We start from the raw sequence: 18063 nt of genomic DNA on the forward strand, positions 1-18063 counted from the left end.
CTCCCCGCGCCCGCCCAGCTCGCGCACGCGGGGCTGCTGTGGGCGTGGCCTGCTGATCGCCCCGCCCCTTCGCCGCGGCCCTCGGTCACCTGACCGCCCGCGTCTCACGTGACCGGCTCTGCGCCGCCATCTTGGATCTCCGGTGAGGAGCGGAAAAGCGGGGGAAAGGAGGCGCTGAGCTGGGAACGCGGCGGGAGAGGACGAGGGCGAGGGCACAGGGGCGCCCGGCCGGCCCCAAGAGGCCCGCGGAGCAGCAGCCGCCGCCCGACCGCAGGTACTGCGCCCCGAGGCCGCCCCTCGCCGCTGCGGGCGCCGCCGCCGGCCATGTGCGCCTCCCGCGGGCCCCGCCGCCGCCCCCTGCGGCCCCCGTGCGCCCGCGACGAGGCCCCCGGCTGCCCCGCACCGCGCCCCCGCCGCCGGCCCGTCAGCACTGCGGGTGCAGAACAGCCCGCGCAGCAGCCCCGCCGCCCTGCCCCCGCCTCGCCGGCCGGGAGGAGAGGGCCCGCCGGGGGCGCGGGGCAGCGGCTCGTGCGGCTGAGTGACAGGCGGGCCAGGCCGCCTCCGCGCCGGAAGCCGCCTCGGTGCCGGCGGGCTGCGCTCTGCCCTCCGCCCGCGTCCCGGTTACCGGCGGCCTCGGGGCTGTGGCCTCCCGCGCCCTTTCTCTCTAGTTCTCCGGGCTCCGCGCGCGGCCGGTTTCCTCGGTCCCTCGTTAGCGCTCGCTCCCGGCGGGGAGCAGGTGCTGCCTGCCTCGGCGGTGACCCCAGCCGGAAGGTCGCCTCCAGGTGAAACGGAACCGCGCCCTTTGAACTTGCAGGTTCTTTAAGGTGAACCCGCCGGCAGCGGGGAGCGGGGCCGGGGTCCGGGCCGTGGGACACTGCGTCTGGCCCCGCGAGGCCGCCAGCCCGCGGAAGTGCGTGAAGTTTGCAGAATCACCGCTATTAGGTTGTTTTCAGTTAAGATTTAAAAACCAGCATGCGGATCATCGCTCCTTACTCATTAGAAAGTGGTTACCAGCAAAACCAATAGCATCTCGAGTCCGATAAGTTCGGAGCTAAAGTATAAAATCCACAGTCACGGGAGAAGTTCCCAGAGTCATTTCGTTATAACTTAGACCAAGTCCGAAACCCTCCTTGTTCGGTAAGTTTTGTAAACGCGCGCCCCATAATCGGGTTCTTTTTGGCGTGGAAGATTGAGAAAGGTTCCACCGCCCGACAAGTCATTACGTTGCCTCTCGAAGGAGGAGACGTGTCTGACACTCACACTGTCCTTCGCGGCCGCCGCCGGGTTTGGAGGACGCACCCAGGAGCTGCTCGTTTCAGGAATTGACCTGCAAGACACTGGGCTGCCGCCGAGCAGCCACGGAACCTTTCAGTCACCGGAAGGCACTGCCCTTTCCCGATTGGCAGCATCACTAGACCCTGCCCAGGGTCAGGCGGCTTACAGGTTGATACAGACTAGCAGGGAGAGCCTGTTTCTTTTCAGTGTCACTACTTAACACACTTTGTTCTCACGGAGAAACCAAAGGAAGTGGGTATGTTGAGGAAGGATAGATTTAGACTCATATACCCTTGGATTCCAGTTCTTAAGCCATTTGTTACTTTATGTCTGTGAGTCTCAGATTCCTTGTCTGCAAAAAAGAGGTTAATATTACCAGGGGCAGGATAAGGAAGAAAAAGGTTCACATTACCAGGAATTACGTGAGCGGTAGAATCTGCACAGACTCGGTCAAGGGCAAGGACCCGCCCCCACCCCCATCATCCTCACGGTCTCCTGTACCGTGCCTGGCGCATTGTAGGTTAAATCTCACCTCTCGACCGAAAGAGCGCTTCACTCTGTTAGGATTTGGTCATTGGCTGTTCCTGACGGTTTTACCTTGTGTACTGTCGCATTGTTTAAAAGCTGTTAATTCTTTTCCATTTCTAACCAGGTTTGTCTTATTCTCTCAACTCAGTTTTAAACTGTGAGAACTGTAACTTTAAATGTTTTTCATTCTTCCTGGTACTTTGCTTGGTGCCTTTCGCATACCAATGTTTTCTATAACTTTTTATTTTAAAAATTTAAGCCTTACACAAGTAGAATAATAGTACAGTGAGCCCCTCCTTGCTCATCACTCCAGTCACACAATCTGCTAATCTTCTTTAATCCTCACTCTCTCCCACCAGCCTCCCGTCAGGGTAACGTTTTCTGTAGGTGCTTTTACATTGACCTCTTGGAGACCACGCATAGTATGCAGATTAGCACAGTCCATGTTGCTATTATTATTCAAATAAACTTTACTTCACTTGACATGCAGTCCCATATGCTTATGCACATTGGTGGCCTAAGTGAACTCTGTGAAAATTTAGAGTTGGCCTTAAGGGCAACTTGACTCTCTCTGTAGACTTTATTACAAGCTGTTATCTAATCTGATTAGCAGAGACTTTGTTCTACTGAGACTTAACTTTTGCTTTGATTTTTGCAAGTGTCCCCAAACTGGTTTTTCAGGTGTTTCTCAGTGTATTTGATGTTGTCCTGTCTGTCTTAAAGATGCCATTTCTGTACTTATCCCGGACATGGGCAGCCTCTGCAGTGAGACACGTAAATGCCCAGGGAGATGGGGCACCTGCTACAGGTTTCCCTGAGCACACGGCTTTCCACGTGAGTCTCTTGTCAGATTGTTTCGTAATGTGTTTTGCTTGAAGTGAGATAACTCCTCCTCCTCCTCATTGCACAGGGAGCAGTTGGCGTGCTCTGCCCCCTCCTGTCATGTCCAGGAGTGAAGAGGGATAGCCTGTGGGTGTGAAAAGCTAGCCTCCGGGTTATCAGTCAGCTTGCTGAGGTCACATTTCCCGGGAAGGAGGCCTTAGGTCTGCAGTAGAGCCCCAAGTCTGTGCAAGAAATTGAGTGTTCCAGGGTTCCTATCATTAGTTTGTAGTTAACAACTGAACGAAAGAAATAAAGCCTGAGAATGGCCCAGAAGGGGAATCCGTAGTCAGGTGAGGAGCCGCAGCTCCCTTGACCTAAACGTGGAATTCACAGGCAGCAAAGTGACTTGGAAAGTCACACAGGGTGTTTCTAGAGAAACAGATTGTTCTCTCAGTCACTGGTCCCTCTTAGTGATTGAAGTTGAGTGTAAAGACTTAAGACACTTGTTCTTTCTGCCTGAGAAAGACCTTCCTAAGGGAATACAGATGGTCCCCAGACAGGATTTGTCTACTTCATGATGGTGCAAAAGCTGTATGTTTGGTAGACACCATGCTTTGAGTTTTGATCTTTCCCTGGCCTGGGTATATGTGTATGAAAGACACTCTGATTCTGGGCAGTGGCAGCCCCGGCCAGTCACGGTCTCGAAGGTCAGCAACCCAGACTCCACAGAATGTGTGGAAGGTGCTTTTTGACTAGTCGGTCAAGGAGCATCTGTCGTCTTTTGGGAGGTAATACCCTCAGGTTGTTCAGGAGAGAGTGGCTGTAGGGCCACAGGCCCCGGATTGCTGGGTGGCCATCTTGTGGTCACGGCTGGAGCGCATCCCGGTGTGAGTGTGGTCGGCCGGGGAGGTGGTGGGGGAGAAGGGCACTAGAGAAGCCAGGGGTAAATGTTTGCACTTCTGCCTGATGTGGGCCCAGACGGAAAGTTAGTGTGACCGAGAGCAGGAAGTACGGAGCACCCTGGCTGCTGGGAGTGGGTAGGGGAGACCGTGCTGAGCCGTCCGAGCACTGTGGGGTCTGGCGGGAGTTTGGGTACAGTCCTAGCAGGGGCCACGATTCAACTCCTGAAATAAGAGTCAGAGCCTGTGACGGGGGGTTAAGAAATAGCATGGTCTTTGGTCTACAGCTAGGGCCACTAAAACTTTTGCTGGAGTTTATTGAATGTTGTGAGGTTCCAAAATGCACCTGAAATGTGGAAGAACAAAACTTGTTGCTGGGAAAAAAAGCCTAAACCTAAAAAACAGATCCAAGTCAACAGATAATCTCACTTTAAGCCAGAGGGAGTGTTTGGAATGAACGTACGTGCTGTCCGGAAACTGGTGAAGATTAGGCTGAACGAGATTGCATTTTCCATGGAGTGACTCCCTTGGCCAAACGTATCACTTTCTAGGGACGCGTGGGTGTGTGGATAACTAGGATGTCAATTGTTTCCGTCTTCGATGGCCCTTTCCTTTCAGGGGGAAAGAAAAGTAACATGTGTGAGTGATAGCTGACCACTAATATGACCTCTGGAGAGCCCACAGCGTAGTTTGTGGTTTCTCTTCGGGAAGATGAAGGAAGTAAAAGGAGGAACTGGATTATTGTCTTTAGTTTCATTGCATAGTACGTCTCAGAGTTCCCTGTGCCCTTCCCGGTAAGTTAATTACTATATGTTCACAATTCCAAAGGCTTGCAGAGAAGAAAAACTACAATTACATTTGGTGTAAGAAGTTGCCTCAGTCATGTATCGGCTCGAGGGATGGTATTTCATAGTGACTTAAGATGGTTCTGCCCGGGAATGGCTGTGTGTGCTCCACCAGTGTGACCTGGCGTCTCTGTGGTCTGTCCCCCTTTCTAGGTATGGAGGTGAGCAGCAGCGTCGCCATGTTGGTGCCAGACATTGGGGAACAGGAAGCTCTATTGACGGCCGACACTGTCATCAGTTCTTCACTGGAAATTGATGGACAAAGTTCAGCTAAAACAGATCCATTAATCCATGTTATCCAGAAGTTGAGCAAGATAGTGGAACATGAAAAGTCACAAAAATGTCTTTTAATTGGGAAGAAGCGCTCACGTTCAAGTGCTGGGACGAGCTCTCCCGAAGCCCAGGAGCTCGGTGAGATTCCAGCGAAAGGAGCCCCGCCCCCTGTTGCTGACATCAGAAGGGCCGAGCCGTCGCCAATCCCTCTCGGCCCGGACCCTCTCGCCCAGAACGATGGGAAGGCGATGTCTTACCAGTGCAGCCTCTGCAAGTTCCTGTCCTCGTCTTTCTCTGTGCTCAGGGACCACATCAAGCAGCACGGCCCGCAGAATGAGGTGATCCTGATGTGCTCCGAGTGCCACGTCACGTCCAGAAGCCAAGAGGAGCTCGAAGCCCACGTGGTGAATGACCACGAAAACTATGCCAGCGGCCCCACGCCACCCAAAGCCGAACCGAGCGTGAGCCCCTCCAGCTCCGTGTGTCTGAGACCCACAGAGCAGAAGCGCGAGGGCACTCCCGACCTCTCCGTTAGCGTGCGCAGTCCACAGGCGCATGTCATCCCCGCCACCCCCGCCTCCGAGAAGGACAGGGGGAGGAGGAAGTGGTACGCCTACGAACAGTACGGCATGTACCGGTGCTTATTCTGTAGCTACACGTGCGGGCAGCAGCGAATGTTGAAGACGCATGCTTGGAAGCATGCCGGGGAGGTGGACTGCTCCTACCCGATATTTGAAAATGAGAACGAGCCCCTGGGCCTGCTGGGCTCCTCCGTGGCGGCTGCACCAGGCGGGGTCGATGCCGTGGTCATCGCCATCGGAGAGAACGAGCTGAGCATCCACAACGGGCCGGCGGTCCAGGTGCAGATCTGCAGCTCAGAGCCTCTGTCCTCGGCGTCGGCCCTGCCGGGTGCGGAGCGAGACGCGGGTCTCGGCCGGTCGGGGGCCCTTGGGCCCCACGAGGAGGACATGTTGGAGGTGATCTCGGACGCGGAGGAGAGTCTGATGGCCGACAGCCTCCTCTCGTCGGCACAGAAGATCATCAGCAGCAGCCCCAACAAGAAAGGGCACGTGAACGTGATCGTGGAGCGTCTGCCCGGCGCCGAGGACACCGGGTCGCAGAAGCCTTTCCTCGTGAATGCTGCGCTGGAGGAGGGGGGCCTCCCGGCCCCTCCAGGGCCCCCGGCAGGCTGTGAGGGGAGAGAGGAGGCCTATCGTGCCAATCAGTGTACCGTGGACATCGGGGGGCTGATCATAGGCTGGAGCAACACAGAGAAGAAGGAGAGCGAGCTGATCCATCAGGGACTGGCCCCTGATGAGAACGCCCCCCCGGGCCGAAGGAGGACGAATTCCGAGTCCCTTAGGCTGCACTCGCTGGCGGCAGAAGCCCTGGTCACAATGCCCATCAGAGCCGCCGAGCTCACGAGAGCCAACCTCGGGCACTACGGGAACGTCAACCTCTTAGACCCAGACACCGGGCAGAGACAGGTGGATAGCACCTTGGCGGCCTATTCTAAAATGATGTCACCACTTAAAAACGCTTCAAATGGACTAACGAGTTTTAACCAAAGCAGCTGCCCCTTGGTGGCACTCCCGGAGGGCAGGCAGGAGCTGTCCGACGGGCAGGCGAAGACGGGCATCAGCGTGTCCTTGCTCACTGTCATTGAGAAGCTGCGGGAAAGGACGGACCAGAACGCCTCGGATGAGGACATCCTGAAGGAGCTGCAGGACAACGCCCAGTGCCAGCCCAGCGGCGAGGCCGGGCTGTCAGGCGGCGGCGTGGTGGAGTACATCCCCAACGCCGAGCGGCCCTATCGCTGCCGCCTCTGCCACTACGCGAGCGGGAACAAGGGCTACATCAAGCAGCACTTGCGGGTCCACCGGCAGAGGCAGCCCTACCAGTGTCCCATCTGTGAGCACGTGGCCGACAGCAGCAAGGAGCTGGAGAGCCACATGGTGCACCACTGCAAGGCCCGGCTGTACCAGTGCAAGCGCTGCGCCGAGGCCTTCCCCTATAAGGTGCGCGGCCCAGTGCTCCCGGGACCCCGACTCAGCAGGGACAGGCCTGGTGGGTGCAGTCCTCCCACAATCGGTCGGTCGGGAAACACACCCAGGAAGGTTTGATAGCTGGCCCAGACGATGGGGACTGAAATCTGGGTCATCGGGACTCCTGGGGTGGGACTCTCCCTGGCAATCTCTGGCCTTAGATAGTGTTTTAGACTCTCTTCAGAATGTGTGGCTTTTACAGTGCAGGGGGGTGTTACATGAATGCACAGATGTAACACGGGGGACAGCAAACACACACATGGATGCACAGATGTGACCCACATCAGCAACGCACGGCCCTGAAATGCAAGTTGTTCACTCCAAGGGCTGCACAGCCAGCCCACAGTGACTCATTTCATTGCAGAAGGAAGAATGGGCTGGATGAGGGACAGTGCCGTGGACAGAGAGCCATGTGTTAGCTGTAAGGGCAGTTTAAGGGACTTTCAAGGTCACTTTGACTATGTGACTTTCACCTTGTGTGCGACCTCGAAACCAACAACCAGCATGAAATGCTGTTTCTGTAAAGGAAACTTGCATTCTTTGGCTCCGTGATTTAGAACTTTTTCCTTCAAGATGCCAGTTGATGGGTGGGGGAACTTTTTTTTGCTGTCCTAAAGGGCCCACTGGGAAACAGGACGTGGCCTTTCAGGCGACCCAGTCGGCTGGCAGTGAGAGGGTTCAGGAAGGAAGGGCCTGGGAGTGAGACTCGGCTCCACTCAGATGGCCTCCTGGGATCTGGAATGGCCTTGGCCACTGGACAGGGGGGCCATTTGGGTGGGGCCAAGCCTATCCCAGGGGTGCCTGCAGCGACTATGCTCTTGATTCCTGGGAGGCAGTGGAGGAGGCCTCAGTGGCTGATGGGACTTCTTTCTGTGAAAGCGCTGACTCTGGGAGCCCTCCTGCCCCCTCCCTGGGCCTGTCCATGGTGCTGAGTGTGCACACACCACGCCAGGACCCACACCAGGTCCTGCCTTCCTGCTGCTCCCCCGGGCAGTTCTTCCCATAAACCTCCAAAGGCTGGGATAGTGCTGAGGCCCATTTTCTTCTGAAGCGTTGGTATTGGGTTCTAGGCTCCAGGCCACGGAAGCACAGGCTCCTGTAACTGCAGTGAGTTCATTAGGAATTGCTGTTCATTTCTCTCGTGTCCAGAGTCAGCTGAGGAGCCATGAGAGGGAGCAACACAGCCTTCCAGATCCCCTGTCAGTCGTGGCTTCTGCTGAGCCCAGGATTCCCAGGGACAGCGCTGAGGCGAAGTGCGCCCAGGAAGGTAGGTGTGCGTTCCCACACAGGCTGCACGACTCGCATCCCAGGTGAGAAGCGCCCTGAGCAGCCTGTCAGGTGGGGGGTTTCAGGACTAAAGCTGCATCTGTCCTCCTCTCTTTTGCACTGTGGGTTCTGGTCTCCTCCTGGGGACACTCTTGAGTCCTGAACGAAGTACTGTGAGTCCTCAGCTCACCTTGTAGGGAGATCTGACACTGACATTTCTGCTGTCCTGTAAGAGCCAAAGGCAGCATGAAACTTAGGTGCCAGGCCTGCACCAGGGAAGCCGCATCGAAGCAGCAGCCTGCCCCTCCCCCAGCTCAGCTGACCCGCGAGAACAGCTCACAGATGGCAGCCGCCCCCCCCCCCAAGACTCTAACTGAGGCCCCTGCTGTGATCTTATCGTAACCAAGGTTGCTGCCAGATGTCATCTGCACTCTCTTTAAAACACGGCACCAGATCTTTTTATGTACGAGTTAGGTACCATTCAGTCAAGTCTCGGCTAATAGGAATATTAGAATCAAAAGATTTCACTCGAATCCCATGAAAAGGCGGGTGCCACATCCGGAGAATCTGGGCTAACGGTGCTGAGCTGCGCTTCCCTGCGTCAGCTCACTTAAATTGATAAGCTCCAAGTGTCTTGAGTGTGGTGCATCGTGTTTATGGGAAATAAAACATATTGGGGTGACTTTCCTTTTCAGATTTCCTAAGAATTAAAGTTAGAAACAGTTGCAGAGTGAAATGTTTTCCTGTAATGTTCATCACATTATACCCCAGCAAGCATAACTGACGCGGGAATGTTTCTGAGAGAACTGTGCTGACACCCGCATCCCCTGTCAAGCAGCTGTCACCCCTGCAAACGTCTCCCAGACAAAAGGAGTTTATGACAGAGCATCTGCCTCTGCAGAGATGGCTGAGCTAAACAGTTTGCTTCCTTTCTGCGGAATAGCCCGAGTGCTCCTTTCTACACATTGTGCTCCTCGTCCCTGTGAAGGAAGGAGCCTTAAAGCATTTGGTAGCTTTGGACCGAGAGTCCCTGATGGCGGGCAAAGGCAGTCCTGCTCAGTGGCACCGCCTGCGGTGAGCACAGGGCTGGAATGTGTCCTTTAAAGCAGTCATCTAACTGTCCAAAGGGGCCATTAACAAAGTCACTATTTTAATGGAAAGATTAACACGTGAGCTCAAAAGTAAAGTAACCAGTTCGTTATTGTGTGGCGAGCTTTACCTAGTGTCTCTGCCACAGTCCCTCTTGTAGCCGCCTGGGGTCGAGTGTGGATTTCACATGCAGGCCATGCCTTCCCCTCCCGGCCCACTCGCCCGTCTCTGTCATCAGAGAGTGACAGTTGAGATGACAGATGACCTCTTGGGCGCTTTATTCATTCGGCGTTGAGCTTTCAAAATCTGGTAGTCAAACCAAAGAACAAGTTCCTAGCTCGCAGAGAAGGGAAGAATTAGCCATTGGCGTCCCTGAGCCCTGAACCGTTTCGTGGTCTCATTAAAGGAGGAGGAGGCGTGTGCCCTGAGGTCCGTCTCTGCCCATGAGGACGGCACGGGCACCTCAGGCACGTTCCAGCTCAGAGGCGCAGGGCCACAGTACTTGGGACGTGTGTTCTGCCCAAGTCAGGACCATCCTGAGCTGGCCCTGGTGCCGGGAGGACGGTAAAGGCGGCAGCACCACTGCGGAGACCAGTGACCAAGACAGATGGTGCTCCAACAGAGCCGCGGGCAGAGCACCTCCAGGTGTGCTTCCTTGTGAGATTTACGTAAACTGTTCTTTGTTGCAAACCTGCAATTTGTCAAGCCCTGGGGAGTCGCTGTAAACACAGCAGGCAGGTTCCTGCCCGCAAGGAGTTAGCAGCCAGGACACGGCAGAGACGTCACAGGAATGTCTGTTGCGGCGAGGAAGAACACAGTGCCCCTGGCGTGCTGGCCGCACTGGAACCCTCCGCTCACTCCGTTTTGTAGATAAGAAAGCCAGGTCCCCAGAGGGGAAATAACTTTCCTGTGATCACACGGTGCTGGCAGCAAAGATGAGGCCCAAGGTCTTGAGTTGAAACCCAGGGCCTTCTCCCGGGAAAAGGCCGAGCAAGGCAGCACAGCCTCCCGTGTGCAGCAGCTTTCCTGGTGTGTTCATTCGTTGTGATTGACCTGCAGTGCTGCGCACACAGAACCGTGACCCGACACCCGTGCTTTGTTTTCCAGGGATGTTTTTAAACTGTGTTTGGAACAGTGCCCTTTACAACCAAGTCCGAATTGTTACCTACCAATTAGGAGTAGTACTTAGAATATAGTCATGGTTAGTGTGTCTGTTAATGTAATAGATTTATACCAGGATGTTAGGGCATTTTGTTCTGCCTGGCAAAAGTAGGTGCTAGCAAAAGAAAAGACCCATGTTACAAAGCTTTACATTAAGGGTTTTCTTTGTTTTGTTAAAATTTAGTGTGGATTTGCTTTTGTACCTGCACTTCCCCTCCCTGTGCTGTGGCGGGTTGTCTCTAAGCTTCCTCCCACTCTGCCCTCTCCCGTGGCTGTGCTTGCTTTGTTCGGAGTGCAGCGCAGTCGGGCTGTGGATGCTGTGGACTCGGTGCTCACAGAGTAAACAAGGGTTGGGCATCTTCAGGAGCCGTTTCCAGTGCTCACGTCACAGCCCTGTCCAGGCTTTCCAGGCTCAGCGGCCCAGCCCTGTTGCACAGTGGCCTGTGGCTTCAGAGAGCTGCATATTCACGTTGGTTGTGACCTTTGCCCTCGTGACCTGGCAGGGTGCTGGAGGTCACTACACAGTGTTCCGTGGTGTGTACCAGCGGACAGTTGCTTTTCCCCGGTTGTTGCATTGACAGCTGACAGTCATAAACAGGAAACCCACAGACTGAGGAAGCACTGGGCTGTTGTATCCGTTTGTTACGGGGACGTCGTAGCCACACTTTGGATTATTGGATTCTGATGCTAAATGATAGCTTGTTGGCAAATCGTTGTTTCCCTAAGACAGTGTGCCCATGTTGATTAGACTAATACCTTTCACATTAACTGTGTGTCTGTGGTTAATTCAGCTGCTAGTAGTCAGCAGGCACTGGCATCAAGTCCATTCTTTTAGATTTTGTGCAGGTTATGAAAGACCAACCAGTGCACCTAGGTCTCCCGGTCGGGGGATGTCCCCTTTCTATCTGCGGTGGTCCAGGTCCAGGTGACCTGTGAGCCATTTCTGGCTTGTTAGCTTGATCTCGAGAGCCTGGATGGAGGTATTAGCATGCTGTTGTAAATGCTCATTGACGGTGGGATGTAAGTGCAGCCATTTGAATCTAATGAAAGCCTGTCACTAAAACTCTGAAATGCCTTGTCCAGAGAATAAGTCTTCAGTCCAGAAACAGTACAGATGCGACGTGTGTGATTACACAAGTACAACATACGTTGGTGTCAGAAACCACAGGCGGACCCACAACTCGGACAAGCCGTACAGGTGAGTGTGCCGGCCCTGGTTCTAATGCTCGTGCTGCAGCACTTTATCATGAAGGACAAAGCGGAAGTTATTAGACACTCACGCACTTGTTTGAACACTGGTTAAATGCGAAGTGGTGTTTAGTTGTTAAAGACTACGAGTTCTAAGCTGGAGTCCGGCCCACAGGCCTGTGTCTGGTTGGAATGAGGGACGATGCCCGTGGCTGTCGGTTCCGGGTTCCAGTTTCATAGAATCGTCACAGCAGTTTTCAGTCATTCGGGCCCTGACTATTCCAGCAAGAGTCCTAGCGCTTAAAAGCAGTAAAATTCCCTATGAAAGGTCCTGTTTCTGGAAATGTATCACGTGCAGAACAAGATCATTTAACTTTATTACTTGATTTTCCATAGAGGCTAATTCTAGTAGTTTTCAGGAAATAGCAGCATTCTCAATTGATGGAGATGCGCTGATAGATAGAAGTCATTACTCCTAAGTGAACTTGGCCTCTTGAGCATAAACCGCTGCTTTCATAGTCAGCTTGTTCCGCCGGCAGCCGGAGGAACCCGGTTCCCACCCCAGGGGGCCGGCAGGACAGGGTGCCAGGTCTGGGCTCGGACTCGCACCCCGAGGGAAACTTGTTCCATGGGCCAGCTCTCCCCTGGGGTCCTGGGTGCAGCACGGGTCAGTGTGGGGAGGTCTGTGTGACATCTCAGTGAAACCTGACAGAAGGTGCCTGACAGGGCCCTGCTTTCATCCTGTGGTGGGGCTCCCTCTACAGACATGGCTCCCTCCCGCTGCAGGTGCTCTCTGTGCGGGTACGTGTGCAGCCACCCGCCTTCCCTGAAGTCGCACATGTGGAAGCATGCCAGCGACCGCAACTACAACTATGAGCAGGTGAACAAGGCCATCAATGACGCCATCTCCCAGAGCGGCAGGTACGGACCCCACGCGGCTGCGCTGTCACGTGTAAGTTCCAGCCCTGCCTTCTAACCCACTCACGGTTTGGTGCTTTGTTTGACTTTAAGGGTTCTAGGGAAGTCCCCTGGAAAGACTCTGTTAAACGGCAGTGAAGACGGAGCTGACCCTCCCACTGAGGGGGTGGACACTGTGGTGTCGTCCTCGGAGCCGGCTCCCCAGGCTCCCACCGAGCGTGAGAAACTGAGCCCTGCAAGTAACTCCTCGTGTCGCTTAGACAAGAACCCCGGGGCGGCCCCCCCGGGGATGGAGTACTGCGTCTTACTCTTCTGCTGCTGTATCTGTGGTTTCGAATCTACCAGCAAAGAAAACCTGTTGGATCACATGAAGGAGCACGAGGGCGAGATTGTCAACATCATCCTGAACAAGGAGCCCAGCGCAGCTCTCAACACGAGCTAGACCCACGGGCCTGCATCTCACCTCCTCAGACGCCCGGAGACACAGGAGGGGGACTGACAGGGGTGACTTTGGAACCAAATGTGTAATGTAATCAGAGGAATTCCACATGGATGAGCAGCAATAATATTTAAGTATTCTGAGGGAGGGGCAATGGGTTGGGAGGAAGCAAAGATGTGACCCGGCATTGGCCTCTGTTACCTCTTGTTAGTGTTGAGTGTGTTTATCACTAAAAGCTTATTGCGGTCTGGAAACGCACGCAGAAGAGCTGAGAGAGGGTTTTTCAGGAACTGTCCTGGAACGATTGCTATGAAAGCAACAGTCTCAAGCAGGGCTTGGTTTTCTTCCTTTGCAGCGAGACAGCATTCTACCTGCATCTTCCCCAACGGAGAGGACGTGTCAGATACTCAGTCTCAGAAACGTCGTTTATCCTTCAAAAAAAGGAAAGAAAGGACACCTCTGAATCTACCCCTAGATGGTAAATAGGCATTTAAGGAGTAAATGACTGTCTTAAATTTACAGGGTTTCTTGTGGGCACTAGACTCAGCCAGACCTTGGGGTTCCTAACACTGTCTCAGCCCAGGGCAGGTGCTCCCCAGAGGTTCCGTTCGGGTCTGACGGGTCACCACGGGGTCTCGGCAGTTACACAGCCGTCTGCCCCTCTTCTGAACCAGTCCGAGCGTTTAGCTGGAAGAGTCTATTAAAACAACAAAGTATACAGATTTGCACTTGATCATCAGACCTTGGAAGTAGTTTGATCTCTCTTTTTTTAATAGTTTGACCTCTTAAATAATAATCATTTGGGGGAAGAAGGGTGAGATCAAGAATCCCTTAAAATGAGGGCTTTGAGGTTTTTCTTTCCTGGAGTTCATTGATTTAGTTACACTTAACGTAAGAGATGTAACCACATGTGGCTAAAATGTGAAAATTCGGGTTTCTAAAGCTTTTGATAACAAATAACATTTGGCAAGTCTGCAGGGTTTCTCCTTTCTAAAAAATTCCTCCTGTGGGCTTTTGCTTTAGAACACGCCGTCAAATAGATGTGACTTCTCATTTTTTACACGTTTTGTATTCACGCGTTTCCCAGTCGAGAGGACGGGTGTTGTGTTTCGCGTTGGTGTTTTGATCGTTTGCTTACGCCTTGTTTGGTGAAGTGAGCTGTGCCCATAGTTGGAGGCGGTGCCTGCGGGCCGCCTCCTGGTGCTCTTCCTGAACGGCTCCTGCCCTGGCGCCGGTCAGCGGGAAACAGGGAGGACAGGTTTTGAATGTGATGCTCACGTTTTAGGGAAGAATGCTCTTCCCGAAGTCCAGGTGTGACCTGAACGAGTTAGCATTTCTAAGTAGCATTAGGAACTATTTCAGTGGGGCCAGGCATCATTTCATTTTCCTGATGACTTAACACACAGAATGGATGGAAGCTGTAAGTTACTTAGGAAAGTTCCTCCATTCCTGATGTGTGGATCTTACAAAGGTAAAACAAATTTACTTACCGTAAATTCTGTTCCCCAGGTCCACTGCATGTGGATCTATAGTCATTTCCTCCTGTTTTCAGAATTTCGTTTCATTTCAAATTCAAATAAAATATTTTAAATAGTTCCATTATTATCACTTATGTTACCACTCAGTCCACTCCTCCATTGCTTGTAGCTATGACCCACTATTTCTTTACAAAAATCTCTGATTCTGAAAATTAACAACCTTGGAAGAATTTTGTTTTATAAATTTCCCTTGGCTTTAATTTTGTGTAATCATTTGGAAAATACGAATAACCAAAAAAATCCCAACAATTTCAACAGTGAATTTTTAAATTATCTTTCATTTCTTTAAACCACTTCCATTGATTGTTACTTAAATTTTTCATTTGAAATCATGGATTTAAAGTATCCCTAGCTCGTGGGATAAAAACTAGCCCAGAAGTTCAGTCTTTTAATGTTCATCTGGCCTAGACAATCCTCAGAAGCTCTCTCCTGGCCTGTAGGGGGAACCACATACCCAAGGCATTCTCCTTACTGGTTTGTGGTCAGCCTTAAATACCCTCCCAGAGACAATGGAGTGTTTCTAAAGACGAAACACGCCGTGGTAATTGAGGAAGAGATAGGCATTCAAGTAACCAGAAGGAGTCCGCTTTCTAGGAGTAACATCTTATTTACTGGCTCTGACCTGTTGCCATACAAGACCTTTTGTTCTCCACTCTGAACACTTGATAATTCTAAGAGTTGATAGTGAAAATAGTTTTTCAAATAAACTTACTGGATAAGGCAACGGTGGGGAGGGGAAGGTGATGCATGTGCCCATTATAAGTAACACTTTTCAGGGCTCCACTGTTTTCTCTTTCTCTAATAATCCAGAACACACTGGCCGGGCTCCGAAGTGCCAACACTCCGCGATCGGGAGGCACCACATGGTAGTGACACTTGTACAGCCTTTGCCCAGGTCTTGCATCCTGTTCGAGGGGGCTCTCTGTGGCCGAGTGTCATTTCTCTTTCCTCACAGAGCAGGGGAGGGCATCCACGTTTACAGTGCATCTCCTGCAGTGTACGAGGCTTGGCAAAGACGAGCAGACTCCCCTGGTGAGACTCGGTATATTTTCAGTTTTCATAGTCACTTATTTAACCTTTTTTTTATTGTACAGCAAGGTGCTCTAAGTCATATTCTATAAAATATATTTAATAGAAATTTGAGTTTGCTATTCAAGGACATGAATACATGTATTTTTTTAAGAAATGAGTATTGTGTAACACTATAGCATTGCTTCTATAGCCAAAGTCCGAACATTTCTGGAACACTGACATGGGAAGACTACAGTTCATCCTGACAATGTGTAAAATGGGATGGTTTGCATTTTGTGAAATTATCCTGCACAGCGAGCTGCATGCCTTAATGCCCGAAACTCCAGGGTTGTGTTCACGGCAGAACAGCTTGCCCGCTCACCAGTGAGGCAGGGCTGCCGTGCGCCAGCTGCCTTCGGGAATACTGTACAATGTTAGAATAATTTATTTTGCTTTATAGAAATTTGTCATGTATTGACTTTAATACTGTATTTTGGTAATAAACTTTTTGTTAAAAACACTTGCCTCGAGGCTTTATTAGCAAAAGATTATGTCCGTACTGACCTTGGAAACACTGATTTGATCGCTTAGAAAGTTAGGTTTAGGGAATGAACTTCCCAAGGAGTCAACTAAGGCTTAGGATCGCCCTCTGGTAACTTGTCCAGCTAATGCCGGCTAGCACCAAACGATGGTGAGAATTCTGCCAACTTGGAAGCCTTTTCCTCGCTACACGTTCGCTCTGTCTTCCCGTCCTCACAGGCTTCACATTCTTGTGCGAAGTCACAGACTGGCTCTGTGCATGACAGTTCCATTCCTGATGGAAGGCCAAAGACTGTGTCTGTGCCACCCCGGCCATTGTGTGGGCCACACCAAATGTTTCCGCACATTAGATTTGCAGCGTTGGGCCGTGAAGCGAACGTCATCCGACTGTCGTTGGTCTGGTGGTCCATTTGTGCCCGAGAATCCTGGGCCGTGTCCTCTTGACACACTGTGGACCAGTAGTTCTATTGCTAGCTTTACCCAGTGGCCAGATAAGTTCCTACTGAACAAGTACAAAAAATGCTTTACATAAACGTTAAAGGCATGCTTTAAAATTAAATACCGATTGCATTTTGAATAACCCATTGTTATTTATTACATGTTCTTACAAGCAATATCTTTTTAAAGTATGATACTTTTGTTTTTACAAACACTGTGTAATGTGAAGCGAGAATTCTCATGATCCGTCTGCAATGTGTTAACACGTCTGAGGCCAAACGTTCCCTCACAATAGCTGTGACCCTCATCCTGCTCCGTAGGGGCCACAGCTATGTCCCCTCTCTTCCCAGAACCAAACTCCACTCTGCACTGAGCTCCAGATTCACTGTAGAAAGCCCAGCAAGGAGGGTGCGGTGTGGGAGCCATCAGACGCATGGCCATTGAGCACCGAGATGCGACTGGTGTGCCCTACGTGTGCAAGACACAGTTTCAGAGACTCAGTACAAAAAATTGGGCGGTATCTCAATAGCTTTTTTATATTGGTTACATGTTGAAATGACATTTTGGATTAAATATGTCATTAAAACTTAAGTCACCCGTTTTTATCTTTTAAACGTTATGACTAGAAAATCTTGCACACCTGGCTCACGTTGAGTTGCTGGTGGACACCTGTACAGAGACGGATGACCTGACAGCCGTGTCAAACCTGGCCCTCGGCCACGTCTGCAGGTAACATGTCCTTGGAACGCAGCCACGCCCCGGCTTACATGTTGCCTGTGGCTATTCTCCAGTGAGGGCAGCAGCATCCAGGAGTTGTGACAGATGGGACGGCCCACAAGGGAAAGTATGCTCTGTGCTTTAAAGCTCCCAGAGAGGAAAGATGTTTTTTTTTTTAATGTTTTTATTGATTTCCGAGTGGAAGGGAGAGGGAAAGATAGAAACATGAATCATTGATCAGCTGCCTCCTGCACGACCCACACTGGGGATCAAGCCCGCAACCCAGGTGCGTGCCCTTGACCGCAATCGAACCCAGGACCCTCAGTCTGCAGGTCGAGGCTCTATCCACTGAGTCACACGAGCTAGGACGAGAAGAAAGCTTTTTATAGCACCGCTTCAGGACTAAAATATTCCTCCTCCCGCGGTAATTTTCATAAAGTGCTCCTGGTCTAGAGGCCTCGTCCATATTCATAGCTCCCTGCTCATCATCGCTGCTACGGAAAATCAAAGAAACTCGTTTAAAACAACCGCACAATTAAACACTAAGTAATGCGTCCTGGCCGGTTCGGCTTAGTGGATAGGGTATCAGCCTTCAGACCCAACATCCCGGTTTGGTTCCTGTCAAGGGCACGCACCTCGGCTGCAGGCTCCTCCCCGGCCCAGGCCCTGCTCCGGCGCCTGCAGGAGGCACCCAGTCGCCGTTTCACATCCATGTTTCTGTCTTGCCTCCCTCTTCCACTCTCTCAAAACCAATGGGAAAGTATCCTGGGGTGCGGATTAAAAATAATAAAAATGGAAACAATGCCGTGAACGGGACCGTCTCGCGTTCCTCACCACCACCGTGCAAGCCCCTGCCCCACCGGCTCGGTGCTGCCTGCACAACTGAAATGCGGTCCCGCCGGGGCGGTGACCGGAAGTGGGCTGCTCTCTTTCCGGCGCCGCGGCTTGGATGCCGACCCACCGGAATGCATCGCTTCCTTCCGGCCGGCGCCACACGGGGAGGGGCGGGGCCACGCTGACGGACAGCGCCGGCAACCTATGGGCGCGGCCGCGGCGGCCCGGGATGCCCGG

General features: G+C 52.3%; 1 protein-coding gene across 7 annotated transcripts; it reads left to right on the forward strand.

Annotated features, from left to right (window-relative positions):
• The first annotated feature begins 120 nt into the window (after positions 1 to 120).
• Positions 121 to 15815, forward strand: ZNF507 (zinc finger protein 507). 7 transcript variants are annotated; one of them, XM_059668164.1, is made up of 7 exons: positions 121 to 274; positions 2485 to 2637; positions 4523 to 6660; positions 7837 to 7954; positions 11287 to 11401; positions 12178 to 12312; positions 12403 to 15815. In XM_059668164.1, the coding sequence occupies exons 3-7, from the start codon at positions 4525 to 4527 to the stop codon at positions 12749 to 12751; spliced, it is 2853 nt and encodes a 950-aa protein (XP_059524147.1). In that variant the 5' UTR covers positions 121 to 274; positions 2485 to 2637; positions 4523 to 4524; the 3' UTR covers positions 12752 to 15815. The 7 variants fall into 7 exon arrangements, 6 of the variants coding, with proteins under 6 accessions (XP_059524147.1, XP_059524149.1, XP_059524145.1 ...); XM_059668166.1 differs by having other exon boundaries at positions 2527 to 2637; XM_059668162.1 differs by lacking the exon at positions 2485 to 2637.
• Positions 15816 to 18063: the final 2248 nt, after the last annotated feature.

Source organism: Myotis daubentonii, chromosome 15 (assembly GCF_963259705.1).
Source record: "Myotis daubentonii chromosome 15, mMyoDau2.1, whole genome shotgun sequence".
In the NCBI taxonomy this organism is placed as follows: Eukaryota; Metazoa; Chordata; class Mammalia; order Chiroptera; family Vespertilionidae; genus Myotis; species Myotis daubentonii.

Bases quoted from the DNA above. Each gene is read 5' to 3' on its own strand.
- ZNF507 (XM_059668164.1), top strand. From the start codon at position 4,525: ATGGAGGTGAGCAGCAGCGTCGCCATGTTGGTGCCAGACATTGGGGAA. The intron at 6,661-7,836 runs GTGCGCGGCCCA...TCTCGTGTCCAG, and splicing joins CCGAGGCCTTCCCCTATAAG to AGTCAGCTGAGGAGCCATGA. The intron at 12,313-12,402 runs GTACGGACCCCA...TTTGACTTTAAG, and splicing joins GCCATCTCCCAGAGCGGCAG to GGTTCTAGGGAAGTCCCCTG.